Below are 25,642 nucleotides of genomic sequence, written 5' to 3'. Positions count from 1 at the left end.
ATCCCCCGAAAAAAGAGAATACACAACAAAAGAGAATAAAAAAAGCAATCAGCAGATATGGAGTCCACGCCTCTGACCATAGTGTTGGAAATGGGTAAAGGAAATTGGATTTAGTGACAGAAAAGCAAGAAAACAAAAAAACAAAGAAAAGACAGTATAAGTCATATAAACATGTATAGACGACTGCATTAAGAAAAGCAGCATTTTTCATGATCAATCACCTCATTTGCATGTTAGTTAAAGGACCAATGAGACCACAGTCATCAACTCTACACCAAATGTACAAATGTACATTTTAATTTTTCACTTTTCTCATTCCATCAATGCAGTAGGTTGGGTGATCATCATTTTTCTAAGTGGGGACGCATCTTGTCGAAGAGCAAACAGCATTAAAACTTTTCTTTCAGAGAGACAAAACTTGTGGCTCGCATGCAGCACGGATCTCAGTGTGATTGACGTGTATGTTGGGAATTGAAATAGTCGGTCGGGAGCTTATATCCTCCGTGTCCACACCTCAGTGATCTCAGGCTCAGATAAAGCCAGAGCACTTACTAGTGAGTTTTTTGTGCTCATGCCATTAATTTTATTACATTTTTTAGGGAAAATTATATAAGAATGTTGAAAAAAAAAGAAGCAAAATTAGATTTCTTAATGAAGAGGGGGGATTCCATTTCTCTGATAGGGATGTATTTAAAAGTTAATGTTTCATATAAAGCCTGAATTATGGTTCTGCGTTAAATCGACGCAGAGCCTACGCCGTAGGGTACGGCGTATGGTACGCGGCGACGTGCAAGGTACGGCCGCTCGTGGCGTACCCTACGCCGTAGGGTACGGCGTATGGTACGCGGCGACGTGCAAGGTACGGCCGCTCGTCGCGTACCCTACGCCGTAGGCTCTGCGTTGGTGTAACGCGGAACCATAAATCAGCCTTAAGAGTCAACTCTCCTACAACAATCTGACCCAGATTTAGACCTTGATTCTGATTGGCCTATGGAAAAGGACCTAGATGTAACAGTGTGATCAGAGGTGGGTAAAGGAGCCAAAAATTGTACTCAAGTAAAAGTACTGTTACTTCAGAATAATAGGACTCAAGTAGAAGTAAAAAGTAGTCATCCAAATAATTACTTCAGTAAAAGTAAAAAAGTACTTGGTGAAAAACTACTCAAGTACTGAGTAACTGTTGAGTAACGTCTGATTTATATTTTTAACACAACCATAAAAAACAGACAAAATTACAAAATAATCATCTAATTAATTAAAATTAAAATTAAAATTAAAAATTAATAATAATTAAATTAAAATTAATAAAAAATAAAAAATAGCTTAAATTAAAATTATCCTAAAGTAAATTAAAGTACTTTAATACATAATAAAATAAATAAAATAATAACAGAATAAAAAAATTAATTAAGCACAAGTAGCACAAAATTTCAAGCCTTTTGTACTTTTCTTTTTTAACCAGGCAGAACTAGAAAAAGGCCCATGAACTCATAGAAACTCTGTGTGTGTGTGTGTGTTTGTTTTTGCATGTTTTGTCACATATACACAGACTCAAACATTTTCCCCAAAGAATCACCCAGTGATGTCATGAGATTGACGCGTACGTGGATAAAAGGGATAAAAGAAAAGTAACAGCTCAACGTAGCCTAATGTAGCGGAGAAAGAGTAACAGTTTCTTCTTCAACTACTCCTAAAAGTGCGAAATGTCCCAGAACGGACTGTAGTAAATGTAACGGAGTAAATGTAACTCGTTACTACCAGCTCTGAGTGGGATGCACCTATGATGATACCATCATGTTGGTGGAAATTATTCATCAGTTTAATTGTGATTACTTAAATGTTTGCAGGTGCAGCAACTCAAACCTCCACGAGATGAGGAGTTCAAGTTTCTCTAATATTGCTAATAATGTTTGTACACATTTGACGGCTATTGACAGCGTGTGCTGAGGTGGTTTGGAGTGATTGATTCTCATGCAGTGATCTTGATATCACCCAGACTTTTGGAATAAACAAAGCTGAATGAACCTTCATTTCTCCCATTGCCACGGCTAAACAGCCTAGCATAAAGCAAGTCCTGATGAAGCATCCTTCAGAATCAAACCCCAATCATCCTCTTCCTGTGGAAAAAAAAATAATGAAGCCAATTTCCGCTTCTCCTTATTGTGCATATGTTTGAAAAGTAGTTTTGACGGTCACCTAATTATGACACATCACAGCTTCCTGGCGATGAGCACATTTTTGTCACACCAGCTGGAACATATCAGACACCTCTGAGCATGACTTCATCTCAATTTGCCACTGACTGAAACTAATTTGGCTTCATTTGCATCTCTCAGTGGAATTCGCTTCAGCCTGAAAGCGCTTTTGGTCGGGCAGATGACTCATCGGTCCTGAGGCCACAATCTGACTCAGACTGATGTCCAAGATAATGTGAAACTGCCGCGCTGATCTCTTTTAGGTGTCTGCTTGCAAGACGTATTAAACCCCCCGTAGACGCGTGTCCCTGTGAGCCTCGTCAGCCGTCCCTCTACATCTGTTAGTTAAACTCTACAGTCAGCACCACAGGTAATATTGGAGCTGCTTCCATTATTTCATTAAAGTTCTTCCTCTTTTATTGGTTTCTCATCAATTTCTCTCCCTTATGACTCTTTTTATTTACATCTGCTTTTTTATATTGATTTGTTGACTACATGAAACTGTACACATTTTGATGTTTGGCACTTTCTGTCGTGTTTGTTCTGTGAGGCAATATCGCTGAAAGATTTCCCTCGTGGACGGTAAATTTGATCTACCGTCAGGTCTTCGACATTGCAACAATATTCACAAATATATTGTTGTAGCTCTTCAATAAAGGAACGGTGGTTCTCTGGGCCTCGGTGCATCTCCTGAGGGTCTCTAAAAATGGACAGCCCCTCGTGTCTGTAAATCTCTGTGATTGCGGTGTAGACAAAGTGACCTGTAGGTAAAGAGCAGTGAAGCACGGCTGTATGTGCATGCTCATTTCTGTCTCGTGCGCAGTCAGTTTGCAGGATTATTGTACAGGACTGGTTGTGGTAATGCTCTCACACTGAACATGTGGTGTGTCAGTACTACAGCTGGAAGTGTTCCCTGACCAGCATATGGCGCTACGTTAAGACGGTGTTTCAGTGTGCTTTTCAAACTGTGCTTTCTATCTCTGTGAAGACCAATGGGATATTTTACATCAGTTCTGGTGGATATTTGGCACGAAACACTGCAGTCTCACAAAAACTCAAAAGCTGTACAATTGCTACAAATTCTGGACTCCAAAATCCCAGCAATCCTGAGTTTAGCAGCATGTAAAACTGTCACCCGTCTGTTTTTCTGTACCCGCTTCGCCCTGTTTACAGTCACAGGAGTATATGACATATGTACATCACATCCAGTCTGTAATAATAATGACTTGGATTTATATAGCGCTCTTCTAGGCACCCAGAGCGCTTTACAGAGATCATTATTCATTCATACACATTCTCACCAGTGGTGGTAGCTACGTTTGTAGCCACAGCTGCCCTGGGGCAGACTGACGGAAGCGTGGCTGCCATATCGCGCCTAACGGCCCCTCCGACCACCACCAACATTCATACACATTCAAACACATTCACACATTCACACGGGGCAAGATGGGTAAGGTGTCTTGCCCAAGGACACTACGACAGCAAACTGGGACAGAGCGGGATTCGAACCGCCGACCTTCCGATCATTGGACGACCCATGTGTACATGTTTACCTGGAACTCTGGAGCAAAGGAAATAAAGGAATTTACCGTTCTTGGAGTGCATGATGGCGCGCTCGATGGACATATGCACATCATCATTTTAGGAAGAACTTTATATATATATATGGGTCAATGACGAATAAGGATTTTCAACAGGTCAATTTTAAAATAATAAAAAAAAGAATATCTATTGCAGTAGTTCAAACATTAAGAATGTTGTGTACACATAAATTCATATGAAGATTTTAAATTAGAGAGTTTTTGTCAAGATGAATTGGCACTAGCCTTAAAAAAGGTCATATGTGCAACCATGATTCATATTAAAATAACTTAATTTCCTTAACATCTTGACATCTTTTTTTACAAGTTTTCAGTATTATACAAAAATGGTTGTTTTTTTAATGGTCGCGCGACATGATATTTCATAAAATGGACAACTTTGTTTGTATATTATGATGGAAATATAAATATAAATGTGTTGCAATCTTATACACTACAAGGCACTTCTGAAATCATGCCAAATAGGACAGAAGTTGATTTAAATACATTTAGAGTGATTTCAAAAAAAGGTTTTCAAAACAAGAGTCCTGGTTGGACGGTCGCACCACATGACATTATGACGCTTAAAACAACAACAAAATCCCAAATAACTAGTTGTTTTTTTTTTAATTCAAATGAGTCCATATGTGGGACAGGAAGGTCATATATATGGTATTTTTTTATCCATTTAAACCTTTTTTGAATTGAAAAAAAATCTGTTTTTCAGAAATATAGGCGTCACGTCATTGACCCATTTACATATTTACATCCAACATTTTAAATGGTGACTGGAACTAACTTGCCTCACGGCTTATTTTAAAAGCATCTTGCTAGATTATGAAGGAATGCTGTTTACATGTCAATTTTAAACATCTTTATGATAGATGGTGTGAATTCAGTGTGCTTAACTTGTGATCCAATTCAGCCCAAACTCATAATAATGCTTGACCCCTGCAAAGGCTAAACTGTCCTGTACGGACAGCATACTGTTGCTATTTAAGTGTGATGACAGAGCCAGTGGCGTCGTTAGGCCTATTTTAGGGGGGCTGAAGCCCCCCTAAAATATTCTTAAGGCCCCCTAAATAATTTGGTGTTTTTTTTGTTTTTTTTTATTCTATTTTTTTTTTTTACAAAAAATGCAGACCAATTCAATATAAAGACGCACGAATATTATTTCAAATAAATAATAATATAAACCTGTCACTATTCACTTAAATATGATCATAAATCTAAGGTAGCGTCAGTGCTTCGTTACCCAATCCGTTCCAGTTTTTCATAGAGAACGCCCTCATTACTGAAAATCCAGTCCACGTTTTCAACGCCACTTTACACTCCGCTGCATCTAGATACGGACACACTAGCTACTGCTGCACACAGCCAGACAACATGGATATACTTAGGTTTGTCAAGAAAGTAAGTCTTCATCACTGCTGGTAGTAACAATTAGTTAGCTCCAGCTAACAGCAGAGAGTCCCATGTAACTAATGAACCAGGTGCTCCCCATTTTGATAAATAAAAACCTGGCTAGCACACTAAGTTAAACTGTTAGCATAATGTTGATTTCTGTCAAGTTTTAGCTCTGAAAAATCGAACTAATCTCATTCAAGGTGTGGTTATCATCAGTGGAAATAATAATAATACACTAATAATAATCACTCCTCCATCCCTATGAACAGTACTGGAGTTGAGGGGGGATGAGGGGGGGATGAGGGGGGGAAGGCACCCCCCCCTGGAATAAAAACGGTCCAAATCATCCCCCCTGTCAAACTGCCATCCCCCCTTTCCATCCCTTATGTCATTTCATCAATGAATGTGGTTTTACTGCTATTTCAACATTTAGAGTCAACGCCAGAAAAATAACAGCAGAAAAATAACTTATTTGACAATTTTCACCTGTTTCAGGTACATTTTCACTTGAAATAAGTAGGAAAATCTTGCAGTGGGACAAGATTTATCTTCTCATTACAAGAAAAAAAAATGTTGTTCCACTGGCAGATTTTTCTAATTATTTCAAGTGAAAATCTACTTGAAACAGCTGAAAATTGTTTTTTTTTAGGGATGAGTCTTGTTTTAAAGGGATTGTGACATGAAAAACACATTTTTCTTGATTTTTTGTGTTTAGTTGGGTGTCTTGACATCAATTACACCCAAAAAAAACGAACTTTTAACATTCAGTGTATTGTGTGCTTTCTGGGAATTTCCGCATAATTATGCAAAAACGGCGCATCTGGTTGGGTGGCGGACCGTTACGTATAGACCCAGTAAATCACCGCCCCCTCCACCCAGCTCCCTGCCCATCAGCACTGAGCCGCGGGCTGGAGGGAGAGAGACGGCCACCGCCTCTCTCCTCTCCACCCGCGCTCTGCTTTTTTTTTCGCCTACGACCTCAGATCAGACGAGACAACCCGCTGAATATTACTAAGCGGAGGAAAAGAAACTAACAAGAATTCCCTCAGTAGCGGCGAGCGAAGAGGGAAGAGCTCAGCGCCGAATCCCCGTCCGAGCGGCGGGCGTGGGAAATGTGGCGTATGGAAGACCGCTTGCCCGGTGTCGGTCGGGGGCCTGAGTCCTTCTGATTGAGGCTCAGCCCGTGGACGGTGTGCAAGACAAAATCACATACCATTGATCCACTGTCTGCTGTGTGCGGGAGTTTGGGGGAGAGGAGGAGTGGAGGATGGGGGGGGGTTGGGAGGAGGAGCGGGGCAATGATTGACAGGAAAGGGGGAAAAGGACGCGTTTTTCACTGCGCAAAAAACACCGTCATAAAAAAAGCCAGGCATGGAGTACTGGAGTGAAGTTTTTCTTGTTACAACCTTTTAGACACATTTGAGGGATATTGGCCAAGACTTTTAATAGTGTTAAAAGCATGTTAAAAATTACCGGTATGTCACAATACCTTTAAGTGTAATGAGATTTTTTTTTACTAAAATGAGACATTTTAACTAGAAATAAGACAAATATTCTTGTTAAGATTTTGAGTTTTTGCAGTGATCCATTTTACTTATCCTGTGAAGGACAGAGTCATATTGATAAGTTCAGAAAAGTGTATTTTATTGTTGTGTTTTGATGTATTTGATGTAAGCCCAGTTGATATTTAAAGCTTACAGAAGGCTGCATTTAACTGCTGCTATGTCATTCCTGCAGTATTTCTGCAGGTGTTTTGGTCACTGCTATTATTTGTAATATATTATATTATTTGTAATCAGCACAAATTATCTGTCCCCATATGATCAAATCCACCATCCCCCCTGATTCTTTTTTACAACTCGAGTACTGAATATGGACCTGTAACACAACTGGTTAGAATATTCTGTCAACCATGCAGAGTGTTTGGCAAAAACATCAAACATTATAGTTTGGTAAGTAGTGGTTGCAAGAACTGGAAGAAAACCTTAGTCATCTTTGGCATGCATGAGATGGCACAAACACATAAGGACAGTGTTGTTGCAAGGAAAAGCTTGTGCTCGTGTGGTACGTTCGCTCATATCTTGGGGGCTAAGCCCCCCCTGTCCTTAAAACCTAGTGACGCCCCTGGACAGAGCAATAATATACCAGAAAAGCTATTGTTATTGTGTTTCATGAAGTCATGACCTTTTTGGAGATACTTGAGAAACACATTCCATGTCTGCTGTCCTTGTTCAAAAATCAATGCAACTAAAGATGTGCATGTGTGTGTGAGTGCGCCTCACCTCTATAGTGCTCCATGCGAGTGTGATGCGTGACTCCCTGCGATCTGAAACTCAGGCTCAGGATGTATCGAGGGTCTGAACTGTCTCGGACCAGGAAGGATCCGTCCGGTTTCCCCTTCAGCTTCATCTCTGCGTCTTCCCAGTTCATAGGACCCCAGTACCAGCCGCACTGTAGCCAGAGACCATCAATACAGTGATCAGGAACACAGTGGGCATTAGTGGTGTGAATGTGTTGTGGAAAAAGGTTGATCGGTTTTGGAAATCCCACAGCTGCCCAACCAAGCAGGAGTTCTCCATCTTTCTTTGCATCTACTGCTTCCAGGACTTGTTACTGTTTAAAGCTACACCCCTGTCATTGCTTGGTTTTCATTCATAACTAATTAGGGCCCGAGCACTTACAGTGCAAAGGCCCTCATGTATCTGTAGGAATTGCTCTCGTTCTCGTTGTTTTTAATTTTCTTACGACGAAATGAGGGCCTTTTTTCCACCTAAACGTGCCCCAAAAGTCACCAAATTTTGCACCAAGCCAGGCCTGGTGAAAAAATTTGATATTTAATGGTTTGCATTAATGGCCGTGCCAAAATGGCTCAACAGCGCCCCCTAGAAAACTTTGTGCCTCAAGCCCCACAATACGGTTTGACGTACATGCACGAAAATCGGTACACACCTGTATCATGTCGCAACTTAAAGAAAAGTCTCTTGGCGCCATGGCCGAAACCGAACAGGAAGTCGGCCATTTTGAATTAATCGTGTCATTTTGGCGCAATTTATGTGCCCCCAAGTGTGTTATACATCAAAATGTGCGTCTCCATCCTGTGACAATGTGCATTACTTTTCTCTTTCAAAAGCGTTACCGTGGTGACGCTAGACGCCAAAAAGCGCGCCCCCCTTCATCTGATTGGTCCATATTTGATAGTTCCTACTTTCTGCCATAACTTTTGAATGGTTTGACATAAAGAGTCGTGGGTGGAGTCATCGGACTCGGTTTTGACTCCTTCACCTTAATTGGTGCAAATTATCCCCGCCCCTTCTTCTGATTGGTCGATATTTAATAGTTCCTATTTTCTGCCATATTTTTTTAAGGGTTTGACATAAAGAGTCATGGGTGGTGTCGTCGGACTTAGTTTTGAGTCCTTGATCTTTATGGGTGAAAATTGCACACGCGAGGGCCCGTTCATCGCTGCTTGCAGCTTTAATTCCTATTGGAATTGCATTTATTTTTACAATTTAGCAGATATGTTTCCTTAAAGGCAGACTATTAGCGCTTGAAAACACAGCACTAAAAATGTGACCTTCTTCCTCTAATTAACAAGCAAGAATAAAGCGTGAGCACAGGTATTCAGGACACAACAGACAGAAACGTCAGCCACCGAACAAAGAAATGAATCCAAGATAAAGCCTTATTAACTATTGCATGCCGTAATAAAATAATCAAATCAAAATATAAGGGAGTCACTTGAATTAATTTACTAAAGAAGAAACGCTGTAGTTTTTCATGTACATGAACCAACAGTCTCACCTTCTCCAGCTCCCTCAGACTGGCGGTGAAGTTGCTGGCCTCAGACCGGCGGAGGGCACACAGCACCGGGGCCGGGGCCTGTCTGCTCGGGGGCAGGGCGTCCGCCGCCGACGGGTTCGAGTGAGGAAGGGCCCGGAGAAAAGCGTCTGAATCAGAGATTGTAAAGGTAAAAAAATGAAGCATGTTTAGCAATAATCCACCTGTGAACTACGTGTATTCACATCAAAGTGTGGTGAAATGAGGTCACAATGTGTGATGCTTCCCCATCAGCCGTCCCACACACGTCTTACCATTGAGGCTGAGACTGTGCTGGATAGTGGTGTGGGAGGGAGGAGGAGGAGGTGGGAGAGGCAGGGGGAGGGACTGCAGGGACGCCCCCATCACGCTCACTAGGAAAGACCCGGGCTGAGGCCCGGCTATGTCATCTGGAGGAAAGACAGCGGGGAAGGAGAGGAGATGGGAGGAAGAGGGAAATAAGCCAGAGGAAGTAAGATGACAAGGAGGAGGAGGCAAAGACAGCGGGAGGGAAGGGGGGAAAGAAGAGGGCAGGGGAGGGGTTAAGAAAAGGTGCAGAGACAGGGCAAAAAGGTAACAGTTAGGAGAGATAACGGAAGGAAAGTCATCATCGGGCTAGGGCTGGGCGATTAGGCGAGATTTTAATATATATCGATATATTTTCAAACGCAATATGGTACGAGACAATATCGTTTATATCGATTTAAAAAGAAAAAAAAATATATATATTTTTTTTATGATTTTGATATAGCTTATTTTGTGACAAATTGACTTGAATGTTTTATTTGAGATTTGCACAAATGTTTTGTTATTTACACAACTGTCAACCTCAGTGGAAAAGTCTGCCTGTTACTGTCTACATTGTATTAATTGCACAGTGTATTTTAATTTAATTGTTATGCAGGAAAGGGATATTTGTTTTATTTTATTCAAGAAGCATTTTTATTCTATATATGCAGGCAGTTTATTTTTATTTTATTTGTTTTATACATTTTGATATTGTGCAGACCTCTGTTAATAAAGGAACCTGTGTGACATTTGGCACGAGGCTTTGTATTAAAGCTGACTGTTTTTTTAAGGGTTTGCCTCAGAAAAAAATTAAGCTAACAGAGAAGCTAACAGAGATGCTAACAGAGATGCTAACAGAGATGCAAACAGAGATGCTATGCTATAATGCTTTGGGGGAAACCCCAATTATGGCACAGAAAAAATATCGATATATATCGAGTATCCAGAAAATATCCAGATATGACTTTTGTTCCATATCGCCCAGCCCTACATCGGGCAAAGATTCTCCGTCACCTGAACCCACTTCACTCGTAGCGTTTACTAACCAGACTCTGTTTGGGTCGTGAATTATCACATCAAAGTGAAACGCTGCCATCAACACTGGCATTCAGCCTCCAAAATCAAACTATTTATCATCATCGTGTGAAAAGACCGGAAGCAAGAATAAATGCCTCCCATAAACAAGCAGCGTGTGTTGAGAGGCTGATATGCTGTTCCTTCACGTCCACAAACACAGACGCATGTAATTTATTTTGACTCAGTCACACGTACACCTACTGCGCTCACAAGAGCCCCAGATGCTCTGCCTCCTCCTCCCGGGCCAAAACCACGCTCACGCTTTTCATAAATTAAATGATATTTGGGATTTCAACTGTCTTCAAGAGCCCAGGAAAACGTCAATATAAAAAAACCAAAATGCAGAATAGCAGATGCAAATGCTTTTGTTTTAAGGGAACCAGAAGATGATTAAATGTAAGACATATGTGGGTCATTAAATAACACTGGCTCGCAGCACAAAGCTGCATTTAAAAGGTCATGAAATGGCCATCAAACAAGAGGAGAGGCTCTTACTTATAGGAATGTGAATAATAAATCCTCCCAGGATTATATTCTTACTTATTTATCAGTGACTACAAATTGTTGCATTATTGTTTGGAAGTACAAACAGGCAATCAAGTCCTTACAAATTAATAAAAACAAGAGGCTAAAATGTTTTCCCTGTTACAGTACGTATCCTGCCTGTGAGCGTGTGTTTGTTATCGTAGCATCAACTGTGTCATTGCATCCAGATTTCAAATTAAATCTGTAATTCGCTGCTGACTTTTCAAAGCTCCTCCAATCAGATTACAGAAGATTACAACCTCTTGTCTCCAACTGAGTTTCCCGGAAACGTACAACAGAATACAGAACGAGCATCTGAATGTGACAGAGATATTAAGAGAAATCTCCACGGTTCCTCTTCCATTTAGGCTGCAAAGAGTAAAGCGCTCAGCGCCCGGACGCTGAGAGAGGCTTCCACTGCAGGGGCTGCGTTTGCATGCGGACTTGCATGAAGGGGACCAGAAGAAATGTAAAGGCAAACGGGGAGAGAAAGGTACCTAAGAGGCTGAGACTTCGACGTGGAGGAGGGGGAGGAGTGGGAGGGTGTGGCGTGATCGTCCCCCGCCGCGAAATATCCACGTCCACCAGAGAAACAGTCTCACCTGAAATCAGAAACATGGCACATAGGAGCGGAGGGTTTTTAGAGAGCAGCAAACAACAGACAGTATGGGAAACAAGTCTGGATCTGTGTTTGCGTGCTGTAAAGCCGCTGCTGCAGAGTGCTATTAAAGCTGCACCAGGCAGGATGTTTATGGAAAATTACACCCAACTAATCAGCCCAAATCACTGCAATAAAGAAGAGCAGCCCATCCTGGCTAATTGAAATGCTGCAGATTCTCTGTTTACTAAAAGTGAAATTCTGCAGTTGGTTACTGGCAGGCAAAGAAACAAAATCAAACGTTAAAGAGCCAAATCCCCGCTGTGACTAAACAGCAGAGAAAACTGGACTGGTACATAAAACCTCAGGCTCAATCATCTCTATAGCTTCCCTTTTCTCTGGTTGCGAGACTTCACAGACCTGCTAGGTTATGCATGAGTTCACCATGTGCAAAACTTAAGTGTTTTGATGTCCCAGAGATTTCCAGTAACTCATCCTTGTTAATACGGGGTGAGAAACGTGGCAAGGTGCAGCTTTAATGTAGCGGTCTAATTGGTGGCTGTGGAGGATGTGTTCATTAAACGAGACAAAGTGCAAAAAATTCCTCTGCTAAACTTAAACATGAGCAATGTGGGACGCCACAACGTCCTTCCCAGCTTTTTTGGAGGTTGTGGTTCTTAACAAGTCAGCAAATAACTTTGGCCAGCTAAGCTACAATCCTTCTCATCACTTTTAGCGAGTGTTCTGTCCTAAATCCTCCGTCCTCTGGGGCCGCGGCTGCTCGGCTCACACAGAGGTGGAGTAGACTTTCAAACCCTCCAATGATCAATCTTCTGATTGTGGGTTTTCAACATCAGTTATTATAGCCAACTCTATGCAAAATCACGTGAAAAGACCAGACCCAAAGCTGTTTTTATTTTTTTCTGATGAGCCTCCAAGTAAAAATGAATACAATCCAAGCCACAGAAGTCCAAAAGTAAAAAGCTGATCAATGTGGTGTCTGAGGAGAGTTTTGGTTTGATCGCGGGAGGATTTGTTGAACATTTCCTCTTTTCATTTTCTCCCTGTGTTCCAGTGTAGATTAGATTATTTTTATTGCCATAAAAAAAACCACAGTTGTAAACTACTAAAGTGCAAGGTTACTTTTTGTATATAAACACTAGATTTGACTTCTTTTCTAACCACATTACTTTAGTAGTCATCACAGTATTGCTGTCCAGCATTTCCTCCTCTACTGTTCTGGTTTTGGTTTATAATCCAGGCCTGTTTCAGGTTTTCACCATCATGTCTTCAACTTTTCTGACTTTTTGAACATTGCAAAGGATTTGGTTTTGGATCCGTCGGACTGTAATGTGTCTATAATGTCCTGCATTTCCAGTGTATGAAATGAAATGTTCCATATCCTAAAGGAGCCCAAAAATGAAGCTTCACACTTAAATTCAAATATCTTGCGCTCAGAAATGTGTATTTAGTTTTTCTTCAGGGTCCATAGGGATAAAGAAAATAGTTCCACACAAACCGTACACGTTTCTACAAGACTATGTGGGTTATGATGTCATTTAGACGCATTTAAAACTGAAGCTTGCGCTCAGATTTACATCTGCAGCAAACACTAATGGGCTTGGAGCGAAGAGAGCTTTATCACATAACACCACGAATGAAGCAGCAGATTGTCATTTGGAGGGAAAAGTGCTTATTCATTTCTGTGCTCAGAGGAGAGATTAGGCCATGACATGTTTAGCCCAGCTCACTGCTGCACTACAAGTCAGAGGGAAGGCCAACTAAATACACATATACTGCATATGAAGGCTTCCTTTTAATAGCACATCTTATTAAGTTAGTCAGAAATACAAACAACCAGATAACCTTCAGGTCCTCACTACAGCTAGCGCCTAACATACTTGTAAAACACCAATCAATCCCAGGCATTTATTTGTGGGAGAACACTGTAGTTAACTGAGTTAATCCATGCAAGTGAGAAGAACATGTGAAGTTCACACAGAAATAACCAGCTGAGATTCAAACCAGCAAAAGGAACATATTACTGTATTTTAGTGGTTTATATTTACTGTTGAAGTGATTGTGGATGGATGGATGGATGGGTGGATGGATGGATGGATGGATGGATGGATGGATGGATGGATGGATGGATGGGTGGATGGATGGATGGATGGATGGATGGATGGATGGATGGTGGATGGTAGAGGTGTCTTCAGTATTCACATTCATTACTCAGGTAGAAGTATAGATACTAGAGTTTAAAAATACTCCTGTAGAAGTTGAAGTATCAACTCAAGTTTTTTACTCAAGTAAAAGTATAAAAGTACTGGTTTCAAAACTACTTAAAGTATAAAAGTAAAAGTAATGTAAGGGGGAAAAAAGCCATTAAGGACAAAAGCCATTGAAAATGAATGTATCTTAGTATAATGCAAATATATTAAAGAAGCATATATGTGTACTATTGAGCATTAACATGTGTTTCAGAGAGCAGGAGATATGATGACTAGTTGCCTATAAGTATTGTAATGGTGCAAAAAGTCAAACTTCAGAGGCATGTTATCATTTATCCTAACCTTTATTGGAATGTACATCCAAGTTTAGTTGCAGGAATCTGAGGGAACGGATGTAAGAACAAAACTGGACAAGAACATCTGAAACAACCACAACCAAATTCACTCTATCCGGATGGAGCAATTTAACTGGATAGTTTTTATTTAAAGGCCGTAATGAAATAGAGTAACGAGGCTGTTTTTAAAATGTAAGGAGTAAAAAGTACAGATAATTGCGTGAAAATGTAAGGAGTAAAAGTAAAAAGTCGTCTGAAAAATAATTACTCCAGTGAAGTATAGATAACCAAAATTTCTACTTAAGTAAGGTAACAAAGTATTTGTACTTCGTTACTTGACACCTCTGATGGATGGATGGATGGATGGATGGATGGATGGATGGATGGATGGATGGATGGATGGATGGATGGATGGATGGATGGATGGATGGAGGTGATTGACCGTTTTGCCAGGAGCCGTTATTCAGCCGCGCTTTGAATCAGTGGGAATGTAAACAGATTCCAGTTTTACAAAATAACCCCCTATTTTTATCGTCAACGCTCAAGTACAAATAACGAGTCAAAACAAGAGGCAGGCCGTCTCCACGCAGTCATCTCAATTCATCAAAATGATGCAGAAGATCCTAAAGTGCAGGTTCACTCCTCCAATATTCCCTCACTTTACTGCTGAGAACAATCATTTCAGGTCATTTGCAAAACAGATCTCAGATCTTGAAGGTACTGCACATTTGTACATTGTTTCAACAATTCTGGTTGAAAGAACACAACAAAATATAATGTATATAACCAGAGAGCTCAGTAAAGAAGTCTAACCAGGAGAAAAAAACAGACTGGACAACAGATATGTAGGTGCTTTTAAATGCAAAGGAAATTAACGTAGATGGAAAACTACTGGAGTCAAGTTCTTGTTATTTCATATACGATATTATATTTCCCTTTTACACGTAGGTCTTGATGACACCATCTTCAACAGTAAACCTAACAATCAAATTCTCACTGTATACTGTTAAATTCAAAATGTTCATTCCAGGAGACTTATTTGAGCTTTTATACTGTTCTTTAACCTTCACAGGGAAAGTTAGCATATTTAATCACTTCAGAAGAACTACAGTCTGCGGTTATTACAAAAAAAAAGTGACAATGTTAATAGAGATGCTTTAATATTCTCCAATAACCCTCTAAAGTTGACATTTTGAGATTTCTAGTATTTTACTGGCTCCCCTATAAAGGGTTAACAACACCAGTTTGACCACATGAATGTCAACAATATGCAGAAATGAGTTCAAACACAAAGAGGCGAGTGTTTTCCTCCTTAATATTTAAAAAGAGTTTTACTGCGTCTCAAGATTGTCAAATATATAACAAATTACACTATTATGTGATGAATAATGGCTCTTTTAGAGAGTTTGGCTGTCATATATCAGAATTATTTTTCTTATACAGTAAAAGGACTCGATGGAGGAGTGTAAGAAAGCAGAAGCAGCCCTTACCAGTGAAAGTAGAGAGGGAAGCAGAGAGGGATGCAGGGGAGAAGGCACTTTGGGCCCGGGTCAGTCTGGGCTGGCTGTGGCTGCAGGACAGACAAGGCAGGCAGAAGAACGTGAGGACAGAAAACTTGCAGAAGTATTAGCAGCAGCTGCAGAGCTTCAGAAAAGGGGGCTTTATTAGTAGGAGCAGTGCACTCTGGGATTCTGAAGGGCTTTTTTCTACTTTTTACTTTCTTGTTTGATGCCTTTAGTTCTGGCACTCAAGTCTTCTGAAGAAATCTTCTTTTTAATCGTAGCCCTCAGTCAGTGTGCTGCTGTGAATTATAAGGAATGAGGCGTAGAGGGTGACAAGCCAGAGGTTTGAAAAACCCTTGCATCTGGCAGCATAGAGCACTTAACTTTTTAAGGGGAAAGCAGCTGTTGAAAGAGTGAACATATATAGGCCCAGTGATGAGGGAGTTCTTGTGCGTGTGTGTCATTTGTTTAAAGTCAGGGGCCTACTTGATCTGAATGATGTTACATACTAATACCTCTCAGCTTCCTTGAAACTTTGATCAGATTCAGCCTCATTGTTTGTATGTTGTTATTCTAATCGCTTCTTACTGCTTTTCCCGACACTGGGAGAGATGAGTAAGCAGTGGCGCCACCAGGGGGTGGCCAGGGGTGGCCACGGCCCCCCCTACAAATGTGCTGGCCACCCCACTTGCCTCAATAAAAAAAACACTTGCCGGTGTTCTGCCATTTTTTGCTGCTTTGCCAAAAAATGCTCCCTAAGGGTTTTCTACCTGTTTAGAGCTACAATTTTACTGTGTTCCCTAAACCACTTCCTTTCCCCCAAGTGGTACTTATCGCTTGCCAGGCCGTCGTTGTAAATAAGAATGTGTTCTTAATGACCTGCCTGCTTAAATAAAGGCGAATGACTGAATGAATATCAAATAAAGCGATATAATTGGGTTTTTTTTCTGTCTTTATCGTATAATGTTCACAAAGTGTAATGCAATTCATGTCATGAGTAGTATTTTGAAGGATCAAATACTCAACATCCCATATTATCAATTTTACATGGTGCAAGAAATGATTGGCGTGGCAATCAAACTTTGAAAATCGACTGTGCGCATGCGCAGAACCACAAAGTAGCATTTCTCGGCAGGTAGCAGAAGTTGTCAGAACACCCGTCACATAGATTCTATCGTCATGCATTTCATCCCAAATCATTTGGGCCAAATGCACAGCCAACCAGACACAGGAAGCCGCTCTTGATCTGCCATCACTCACAGTAGTACTATTAGTCTATGCACATTAGACCATTATTAACTTTAAATGTAACACAATCAACCTAAGTATATCAGTAGGCGTTTCTTTAAGTATTTCTGAGCCAACAGTATAATAAAATCCTGTAATGATGCTTTTAGTTTTGGTGTCCATCCCAAGAATTGAAGTGGCCCCATGGGGCCCCCCCTATGAAGAATGTTTGGAGGCCCCTGTGAGTAAGTCAGTAAGTAAGTAAGTAATAAGTAACAAGTAAGTAAGTAATAAGTAATAAGTAACAAGTAAGTAAGTAATAAGTAATAAGTAACAAGTAAGTAAGTAATAAGTAATAAGTAACAAGTAAGTAAGTAATAAGTAATAAGTAAGTAAGTAAGTGAGTATAAGGAGCCGCCCACCTGTCCGCGTCCTGCTCGGCCCCCGCTCCGCCCCCCATGTCCACCAGACTCCCCGCAGAGGACACCGAGTATGTGACCGAGGGCCTCTTGTCCAGGAGGTGGCTGGAGCCGCTGCAGCTCTTAGTCCGGAACAGTTTGCTCAGGCGGATCTTGAGCGAGCCCTTTTTGGACTTCCCGGGCACTTTGAGCGTCTTCTCGGGCCCGGGGGCCCCGGGGGCGTGGCCGGTGGGCGTGCGGGGCGCGCTGGCGCAGCGCTCCGGCCTCCTCCGGGGGGTGGAGGCCTGGCTCAGGGCCGGGCTGGTGGCCCAGGGGCCAGGCGAGTCCTGGACGGGGCCCGGGAACTTGCTGGGGCCGTGGGCGGCCTGGGACAGCCGGCTGGCCGTGTCCCCGTGGAGCGTGCACACCTGTGCGCCCTGCAGGCTCGCCGCTGCGCCCGGCTCGGCCGGCCCGGGCCCCGGTCCAGATGATCCAGGTCCAGGTCCGGGTCCCACCTCCTCCACCTGCCTCCTCACCTCCACCTGGAAGCTGCTGATGGCGAAAGCCCCGGACATCTTGGTCACCACCTCCCTCTTCCTGTGCAGCAGGAACTCCCGGCGCCGCTGCTCCTCCTCCGGCCCGTCCCCGGGACACCCGCCCCCGGGACACCCGTCCCCGGGACACCCGCCCCCGGGACACCCGTCCCCGGGACACCCGTCCAGGGCCAGGCCGTGCACGCCGCTGCCCAGCCCCTCCAGCACCAGCAGCGCGTCGCTGGTCTCGGTGGGGTCGTCCCCGGGCGGCCCCCGGCCCCCGGCCGAGCCCTGGCATGAGCACTGCGGGAGCTCCCCCGCCTTGAACAGCATCTTGGGGACGGCCCCGACCCCCAGCTCCCGGAACCGGCGGGCCAACTCGAACACGGCCCCCTCCCGGTCCGCGGCCCCGCAGCCCCACGGGGAGTTGAGCACGGTGAGCGGGCTGGAGCCCCCCGGCAGCCCGGGCCACTCGGGCGGGGGGATGAGCCGCTGCTCTGCGGCGCCCTGCGCCTCCGCAGAGCCGGTGGGGTCTGGATCCTGCAGGGGCTGATGCTGCTGCTGATGCTGGGGCTGGTGCTGATGCTGGGGATGCTGATGCTGATGCTGATGCTGATGCTGATGCTGATGCTGATGCTGCTGCTGCTGCTGCTGCGCGTCTGTCACACCAACACTGTTGTTGTTGTCCGTGGCCCCGGAGCCCTGGCCAGATCCCGGGCTCTGCTCCACATCCCTCGGCTTATTCAGACGGTCTAGGTCTAAAACCTCCCCGTTCCGCATGATGTTGGAGAAGACGAGCAGCTGAGGCCGCAGGCCGGCGCCGGGGCTGAAGTCGAAGCCCTGGGCCTCCACGGAGGTGTGCTGCGGGGGGCTGGCCCGGCCCCGGCCCCGGCCCTCCGGCCCCCCGGGGTCAGCCGCGGCCGGCCGAGAGCCGCCCCCCGCCCCGGCTTTGTTCAGGTGGCCGCCGGGATGCTCCAGGCCCGCCGGCGGATCTCGGCTGATGTCCAAGCCCGCTTTGACGCCGCTGTGAGCCCGCACCTCCTTCCCCAGCCCCGCCACCACTCCTCCCGGTGGAAGATTCCCGTTTTCTGCGTCCAAGCGGTCATCCTCGGCCGCGGAAACCAGGCGCATCAACACAAAATCGGGCGACATATCTTGCGCGTTGTTCATAATTATTCGACAGGATCACGAGACGAAAGGGTACAAGGCGATCTGCTCTTCACATAGCTAACCGCGGGGATCTTGTCACTATAATAAAGAAAGGGCCAAACCGCTCCTGCCTATCCAATAGGCTGCAGGCTGACAGCGAGGAAGCCGAAAAATAAATATCAGGCGATTGTCTTCCTCCTCCTCCTCCTCCTCCGCTACGACAGGGCAGCATCCATCTGCGGGGGATCGGGGGGACGACTGCAGTTTGCTCCCGGCAGCAGGCCGACCCTGGGTCAGACATGCGGTCTGATTTGAGGCTAGTGGAATAAGAGCCAGGAGAGTGTCCGGTGAGCGAGCACGGTCCGCCGCTCCGAGCGCACCAGGCCCCACCCGCCCTCCCGCTCAGCCTATAACCGCGCTGAGCGCGATGATGACAGCCGTAAATCCCGCTGGGCCGTGCTCATATCACTGTGCTGGTTACCTCATGCAGCCTCACAGCTGACTCTTATTCTCCAGGATTCTAAAAGCACAAAGAAAAATAACATTTAAATATCAATTCACCTACCCATTGGTAGTTTATGGCATATGACCCACACATGTTGTTCATAAAGGTATTTTCTTTATTTGTTGTATATTGTATATATATATATATATATATATATATATATATATATATATATATATATATATATATATATATATATATATATATATATATATATATATATATATATATATATATATATAATATATATATTATAAATATATATAAACACTGTATTATACAGTGTTTGTGTATCTATATCTCTATTAATATATACTGATTTATAGTTATATGCAGTACTCGAGTTGTAAAAAAAAAAATCAGGGGGGATGGTGGATTTTATCATATGGGGACAGATAATTTGTGCTGATTACAAATAATATAATATATTACAAATAATAGTACTGACCAAAACTTAGAAATACGCAGAAATACTGCAGGAATGACATAGCAGCAGTTAAATGCAGCCTTCTGTAAGCTTTAAATATCCACTGGGCTTACATCAAATACATCAAAACACAACAATAAAAAACACTTTTCTGAACTTATCAATATGACTCTGTCCTTCACAGGATAAGTAAAATGGATCACTGCAAAAACTCTAAATCTTAACAAGAATATTTGTCTTATTTCTAGTTTAAATGTCTCATTTTAGTAAAAACAATCTCATTACACTTAAAACAAGACTCATCACTGGAAAAAAAACACAATTTAACCTGTTTCAAGTAGATTTTCACTTAAAATAAGTAGAAAAATCTGCCAGTGGAACAAGATTTTTTTGCTTGTAATAAGAAGATAAATCTTGTCCCACTGGCAGATTTTTCTACTTATTTCAAGTGAAAATTTACTTGAAACAGGTGAAAATGGTCAAAGAAGTTATTTTTCTGGTGATGACTGTAAATGTTGAAATAGCAGTAAAACCACATTCATTGATGAAATGACATAAGGGATGGAAAGGGGGGATGGCAGTTTTACAGGGGGGATGATTTGGACTGTATTTATTTCAGGGGGGGATGCCCTCCCCCCTCACCCCCCCTCAACTCCAGTACTGGTTATATGTAGATATGTCGATATATAGATTTATAGTAATTTTTAGTTGGAGGTAAATATATGAACCAATGTATATACTACTCTACTCTCATATAGTTATTCAAGTATATTGTTATACCATTGCTGTCTATTGTTCTCTATCGTAGTATTATAGTAAAGTAATGATAATGGAATACTATGCATGATAATTACTTCTATTAGTACATACATACATAGTAGCACAACTAAATGCTGGGCGTTTGTTATGTTTTCTTTTGTTTGCCTTGATTTGCTTTGATTTTGACTATATTTATATAATTGAGTGTTATATCACTCTATTGAACAGAAAATGCTGTGAGAGAGGTGTTTATGAAGAACAAAGTTTGCAAACAGGTAAACTTGTCGCCAAGACCGCCTAAACCGAGACCAAGACACTACCAAGACCAGAGAGAATCAAGACCAAGACCAAGACCAAGACTAGTTCCAAGACTAGATCAAAATCAAACCTAGTAATTTCATCATCTTGCGTGATTGTAGAACATCATCCTGGTTCAGCTAGTTTCTATATGAGCTTGTTTTCAACTGCAGCTCAATAACACAGAGAAGTGGATGATGATGTTGAACTCACTATAAATGTTTTCATCCATCAGCTGAGATCAGATCTGTGTGGCGACTGCACTACCGCTATTTCTACACTATTGGAGGATTGACTCCAGTGCTTTTAAGGATTGACACGACTACTAACTAGTCCCAAAGTCATCTAGCAAAAATAAACACCCAACACCCCCCTCCACCTCAGAAAAGTTTAATGGATAGTAAATGTTACTGATTTAAATTGGACTTTCCTTGGAGATGAAACGTGAATTTTAAATATTAAAGATACAATTATCGACTTGAAATTGCATTATTTACCATTATAGTATCCAGATTACACCGTATATCAGCATCACTGAAACGGCATAGACCTAATGCTTAATCAATCACAACAATATGCAAATATTATTCATATATTTATTCAAACAACGCCGTTATAAACACAATACTGTAAATAAATACAGATACACATGCAGATGCACCAAAACATTAAATCAGATGCAAAATACAAATAGTTTACAAAACTGTACATTAACAAGAGGAAGAACGGCTGATCACCAGATTCTGTCACCTTGGTGCAACGGCATCTCAATAATCCGAGGCCGGGACAGAGAGACCCGAGACCACAAAAAAGAGTTCTGGAGAACGACAAGTCTACAAACACGTACAGTATGTTTCAATAGGCATCCATAAAGCCCACCAAAATCAAGGAGGGTGGTTATTTCATTTGTATTTATTGTACAAAAGCAGAAAAAACAAGTGCCTTAACGTATAACTGATTATTTGTAAGATTTAAGTTATTTTTGTTAATGAATAATCTGCTACATATAGCTCCTAATGCTCCTTATAGAGCGTGCCAGTGGTGGCCGTTGCTCAATAGAGACACAAATAGTTCAGGATAAAGACCGTAGTGAGCAGATATGTGCTGGTATATATGGTTATGATGCTGGGTTGACGTCACAATTTGATCTCAGACCGCACAATGCATCACGAACAAACAAGCTGTTATGTGTCAGCAGTAAAACTAATAGAGAAAAAGAGCCTCATTTCCCTTCGGCCACAGACTGTGGACCCAAAAGCACAGTCAGGAGGATGATATGAGCCATTGATTTACAGAGGGCAGCACTGATTCAGGCGGTGTTTGGTGCCGTGTCCAGGGCTCGGCTTGATCTAGAAACGCTGCAGAGAATAATGCTGCCTGTGGCAGTCAGGGAACAGTTACTCTGGGCAACAGAGGAAACAAGGTCGTCTTGCAAGACAAGATGACTGTGAAGTGCGACGAGGTCTGTCCGAAACTGTTTAGCGGATTATAATCTCAAAGATGTAAAGTGTGAAGCAGGTATTTATGGGCGTGGTGAGTGATGAGCTGCAGCCGGGACCTGACCTTTCTAAACAGGGAGCAGTTCTGCAGTTATTCACACTTAAAGGAGAATGAGGGCGAGCAAGGGAGTGAGGATAGACTCAATCCAAAAAGAAAAAGAAAAAAAACTCAAGATTTATCTGAAACTGTTACTGCTTTAAGTAAATGATAAGATATGTTATGAGATCTTATGACTGAGTTTGTGTGTGTGTGTTTTTTCCCACCTCAAATAACAGGCTAAAGTAGACCAAGGATACACAAACCTTATTTTTTTCCTGATTCGTCAAAGGGCTTTTTCTCCAGAAGCCTTAGCAAAACCTGTCTGAGATTATCCTTGTGCTCAGAGGGTAAAGGTGAGAACACTAGACAGAGCAGATCATCCGTAGTGGATAAACTAAAAGGGTGTTACAGGTGGGTATTACCGGCTATTTAAAGTGCTTGTTGATTGCAGTCTTCCACTCATACCCTTTTAGCTGTACTAAGTAGTACGCACTCCTTAAGTCTGGTGAAAATGTTGTCAAACAGGAGAGAAAGTGGAATTATTGATAGCAGACATACACTTGTGTTTCGCTGATGTTTTTAAGCCCCCAATTGTGAATTTATGGTCTGAGAGTGTTATTTGCCTTTGCAGCAAAGAAGGAAGAAAGAAAACTGTGTCTCAGCCAAATAGAGGAATTACTGGAGAATTCCCACAGCTAAGGACTCTAATGCATTTTTTTATTGCCCCTTTTTCAGGTTGGAGCAGTTCGGAGGCGACTGTGAAGTCTCTGCGGAGGTAAACACAAAACAAAGTATTTAAAAAAACAGATGCAAGGTTATGATACAGCCTTGAGACCAGAGAGACCCCGCAGACACACAGACACACTCAGAGCTGTATCTGAGGTTTCAGGGAACATTTATCAGCCAACACTTGATCAGTAACACTTTCACCTGCACCTGAAATAATCAAAGGGGGGTAACTGGGCTCACCCAAGCTCAGGGGCGTCAATTGGGTACGGCAAGGTATGGCAGCTGCCACACCTCGGCTTCAGGGGAAAATGTAAATGTTTTGTTTGTTTTTTTCAATACATTTATTGAATTACTCTGTGTCTATTTGTATTGATTATTCTATTATTTAATACATGTAAAATAACTACAAATGCAAATGAGAACAACATGATCAATTTCACTAGGTATTATCTTTCCCAACACCTGTATCTCCCCCCTCCCATATCTTGAAATGTGATGTCCCAGTGTCCCTGACGACAGTGGTCGCTAGGTCAATCTCGTTTTTAGCACAATTTGCAGTGTTACTAACTTACAAAAATGAAAAGGAAGCAGGCAACCCTGCAAATTTTTTTTTTCAAAAAAAGAAGGCAAATGATGGGTCCAATGTTGCCCCAGCAGCAGAGGGAGAAGGAGCCAGTAGGGAAAGCGGGAGTCAGGCTATTAATGAGGCTGTTGGCCACTCCATGTCCATTTGATATTGTTGCACTGACATAGTGAATGAAGTGAACAGAATGAGTTAAATTGCGTTTGTCAGATACGCTATTTCTGCTCTCTAACTATCCGAAAACGGATGCGTATTGCGTAAGGCGCATTGACTGACTGAAAACACGTTGTCAAAGTGTAGTGTTCATAGTTACGTTAGCAGGATGTGAGTGAGACTGCATTTGAAAAAGTTAAAATTTTCTTGACAACACAGATAAGCTACATAGCAGACTTCGGTGATGAGTATTTGCTGAGCATGTTGATTGATACTGTAGTTAAGTTCTGTGACTCGTAACCTTGCCATATCTTAGCTGCGACTTAATTGAAGCCACTGCCCAAGCTGCATGGCTTTGGGTATTAAATCAGTTGTGGAGATTTGTGGAGTCTTAAGTAACCTCAGTTCAAGTTGCTACAGTATGAAAGGTCAGGTCTGAGGCCAGCAGGGAAGAGCAGGAAAAGAGAGAACAGACAGAGAGAATGAAGAACAGAGAGAGGAGAGACACGGACACAAGTGGATCATGTGGGTGCCCCCCTGCAGCGTAGCTCTATAGCAGCACATTGACATAGAAGCTATTATATGTTGGAGACTAACTATTATAGAGTTTACACTAATTAGAGATTTACTAACACTAACTAGAGGTTTACTAACACTAACTAGATGTTTACTAAACACTAACTAGAGGTTTACTAACACTAACTAGAGGTTTACTAACACTAACTAGAGGTTTACTAAACACTAACTAGAGGTTTACTAACACTAACTAGAGATTTACTAACACTAACTAGAGGTTTACTAACACTAACTAGAGGTTTACTAAACACTAACTAGAGGCTTTACTAAACACTAACTAGAGGTTTACTAAACACTAACTAGAGGTTTACTAACACTAACTAGAGGCTTACTAAACACTAACTAGAGGTTTACTAACACTAACTAGAGGTTTACTAACACTAACTAGAGGTTTACTAAACACTAACTAGAGGTTTACTAAACACTAACTAGATGTTTACTAACACTAACTAGAGGTTTACTAAACACTAACTAGAGGCTTTACTAAACACTAACTAGAGGTTTACTAAACACTAACTAGAGGTTTACTAACACTAACTAGAGGCTTACTAAACACTAACTAGAGGTTTACTAACACTAACTAGAGGTTTACTAACACTAACTAGAGGTTTACTAAACACTAACTAGAGGTTTACTAACACTAACTAGAGGTTTACTAAACACTAACTAGAGGTTTACTAAACACTAACTAGATGTTTACTAACACTAACTAGATGTTTACTAAACACTAACTAGAGGCTTTACTAAACACTAACTAGAGGTTTACTAAACACTAACTAGAGGTTTACTAACACTAACTAGAGGCTTACTAAACACTAACTAGAGGTTTACTAACACTAACTAGAGGTTTACTAACACTAACTAGAGGTTTACTAAACACTAACTAGAGGTTTACTAACACTAACTAGAGGTTTACTAACACTAACTAGAGGCTTACTAAACACTAACTAGAGGCTTACTAAATACTAACTAGAGGTTTACTAACACTAACTAGAGGTTTACTAACATTAACTAGAGGTTTACTAAACACTAACTAGAGGTTTACTAACACTAACTAGAGGCTTACTAAATACTAACTAGAGGTTTACTAACATTAACTAGAGGTTTACTGACACTAACTAGAGCTTTACTAACACTAACTAGAGGTTTATTAAACACTAACTAGAGGTTTACTAAACACTAACTAGAGGCTTACTAAACACTAACTAGAGGT

The 25,642-nt window shown here is 41.9% G+C and overlaps 1 protein-coding gene across 3 annotated transcripts in view; it reads right to left on the bottom strand.

The window, feature by feature from the left end:
- Positions 1–19,220, bottom strand: part of socs7 (suppressor of cytokine signaling 7) — a 26,258-nt gene extending 7,038 nt beyond the window's left edge. For 2 of the 3 annotated variants that reach the window (XM_061727351.1, XM_061727369.1), the window contains exons 1-6: positions 17,204–19,220; positions 15,543–15,622; positions 11,386–11,490; positions 9,274–9,408; positions 8,984–9,129; positions 7,465–7,633 (exon numbers count right to left, since the gene is read on the bottom strand). In XM_061727351.1, coding sequence (XP_061583335.1) covers positions 7,465–7,633; positions 8,984–9,129; positions 9,274–9,408; positions 11,386–11,490; positions 15,543–15,622; positions 17,204–18,882 — 2,314 coding nt within the window. In that variant the 5' untranslated portion in view covers positions 18,883–19,220. The remainder of the gene's footprint in view (positions 1–7,464; positions 7,634–8,983; positions 9,130–9,273; positions 9,409–11,385; positions 11,491–15,542; positions 15,623–17,203) is intronic. The other variant, XM_061727360.1, reaches the window with a different exon arrangement.
- Positions 19,221–25,642: the final 6,422 nt, after the last annotated feature.

The sequence above is a fragment of the Cololabis saira genome, chromosome 1, assembly GCF_033807715.1.
Source record: "Cololabis saira isolate AMF1-May2022 chromosome 1, fColSai1.1, whole genome shotgun sequence".
NCBI classification, from domain to species: Eukaryota; Metazoa; Chordata; class Actinopteri; order Beloniformes; family Belonidae; genus Cololabis; species Cololabis saira.
This window is presented reverse-complemented; position numbering and strand designations above follow the sequence as displayed.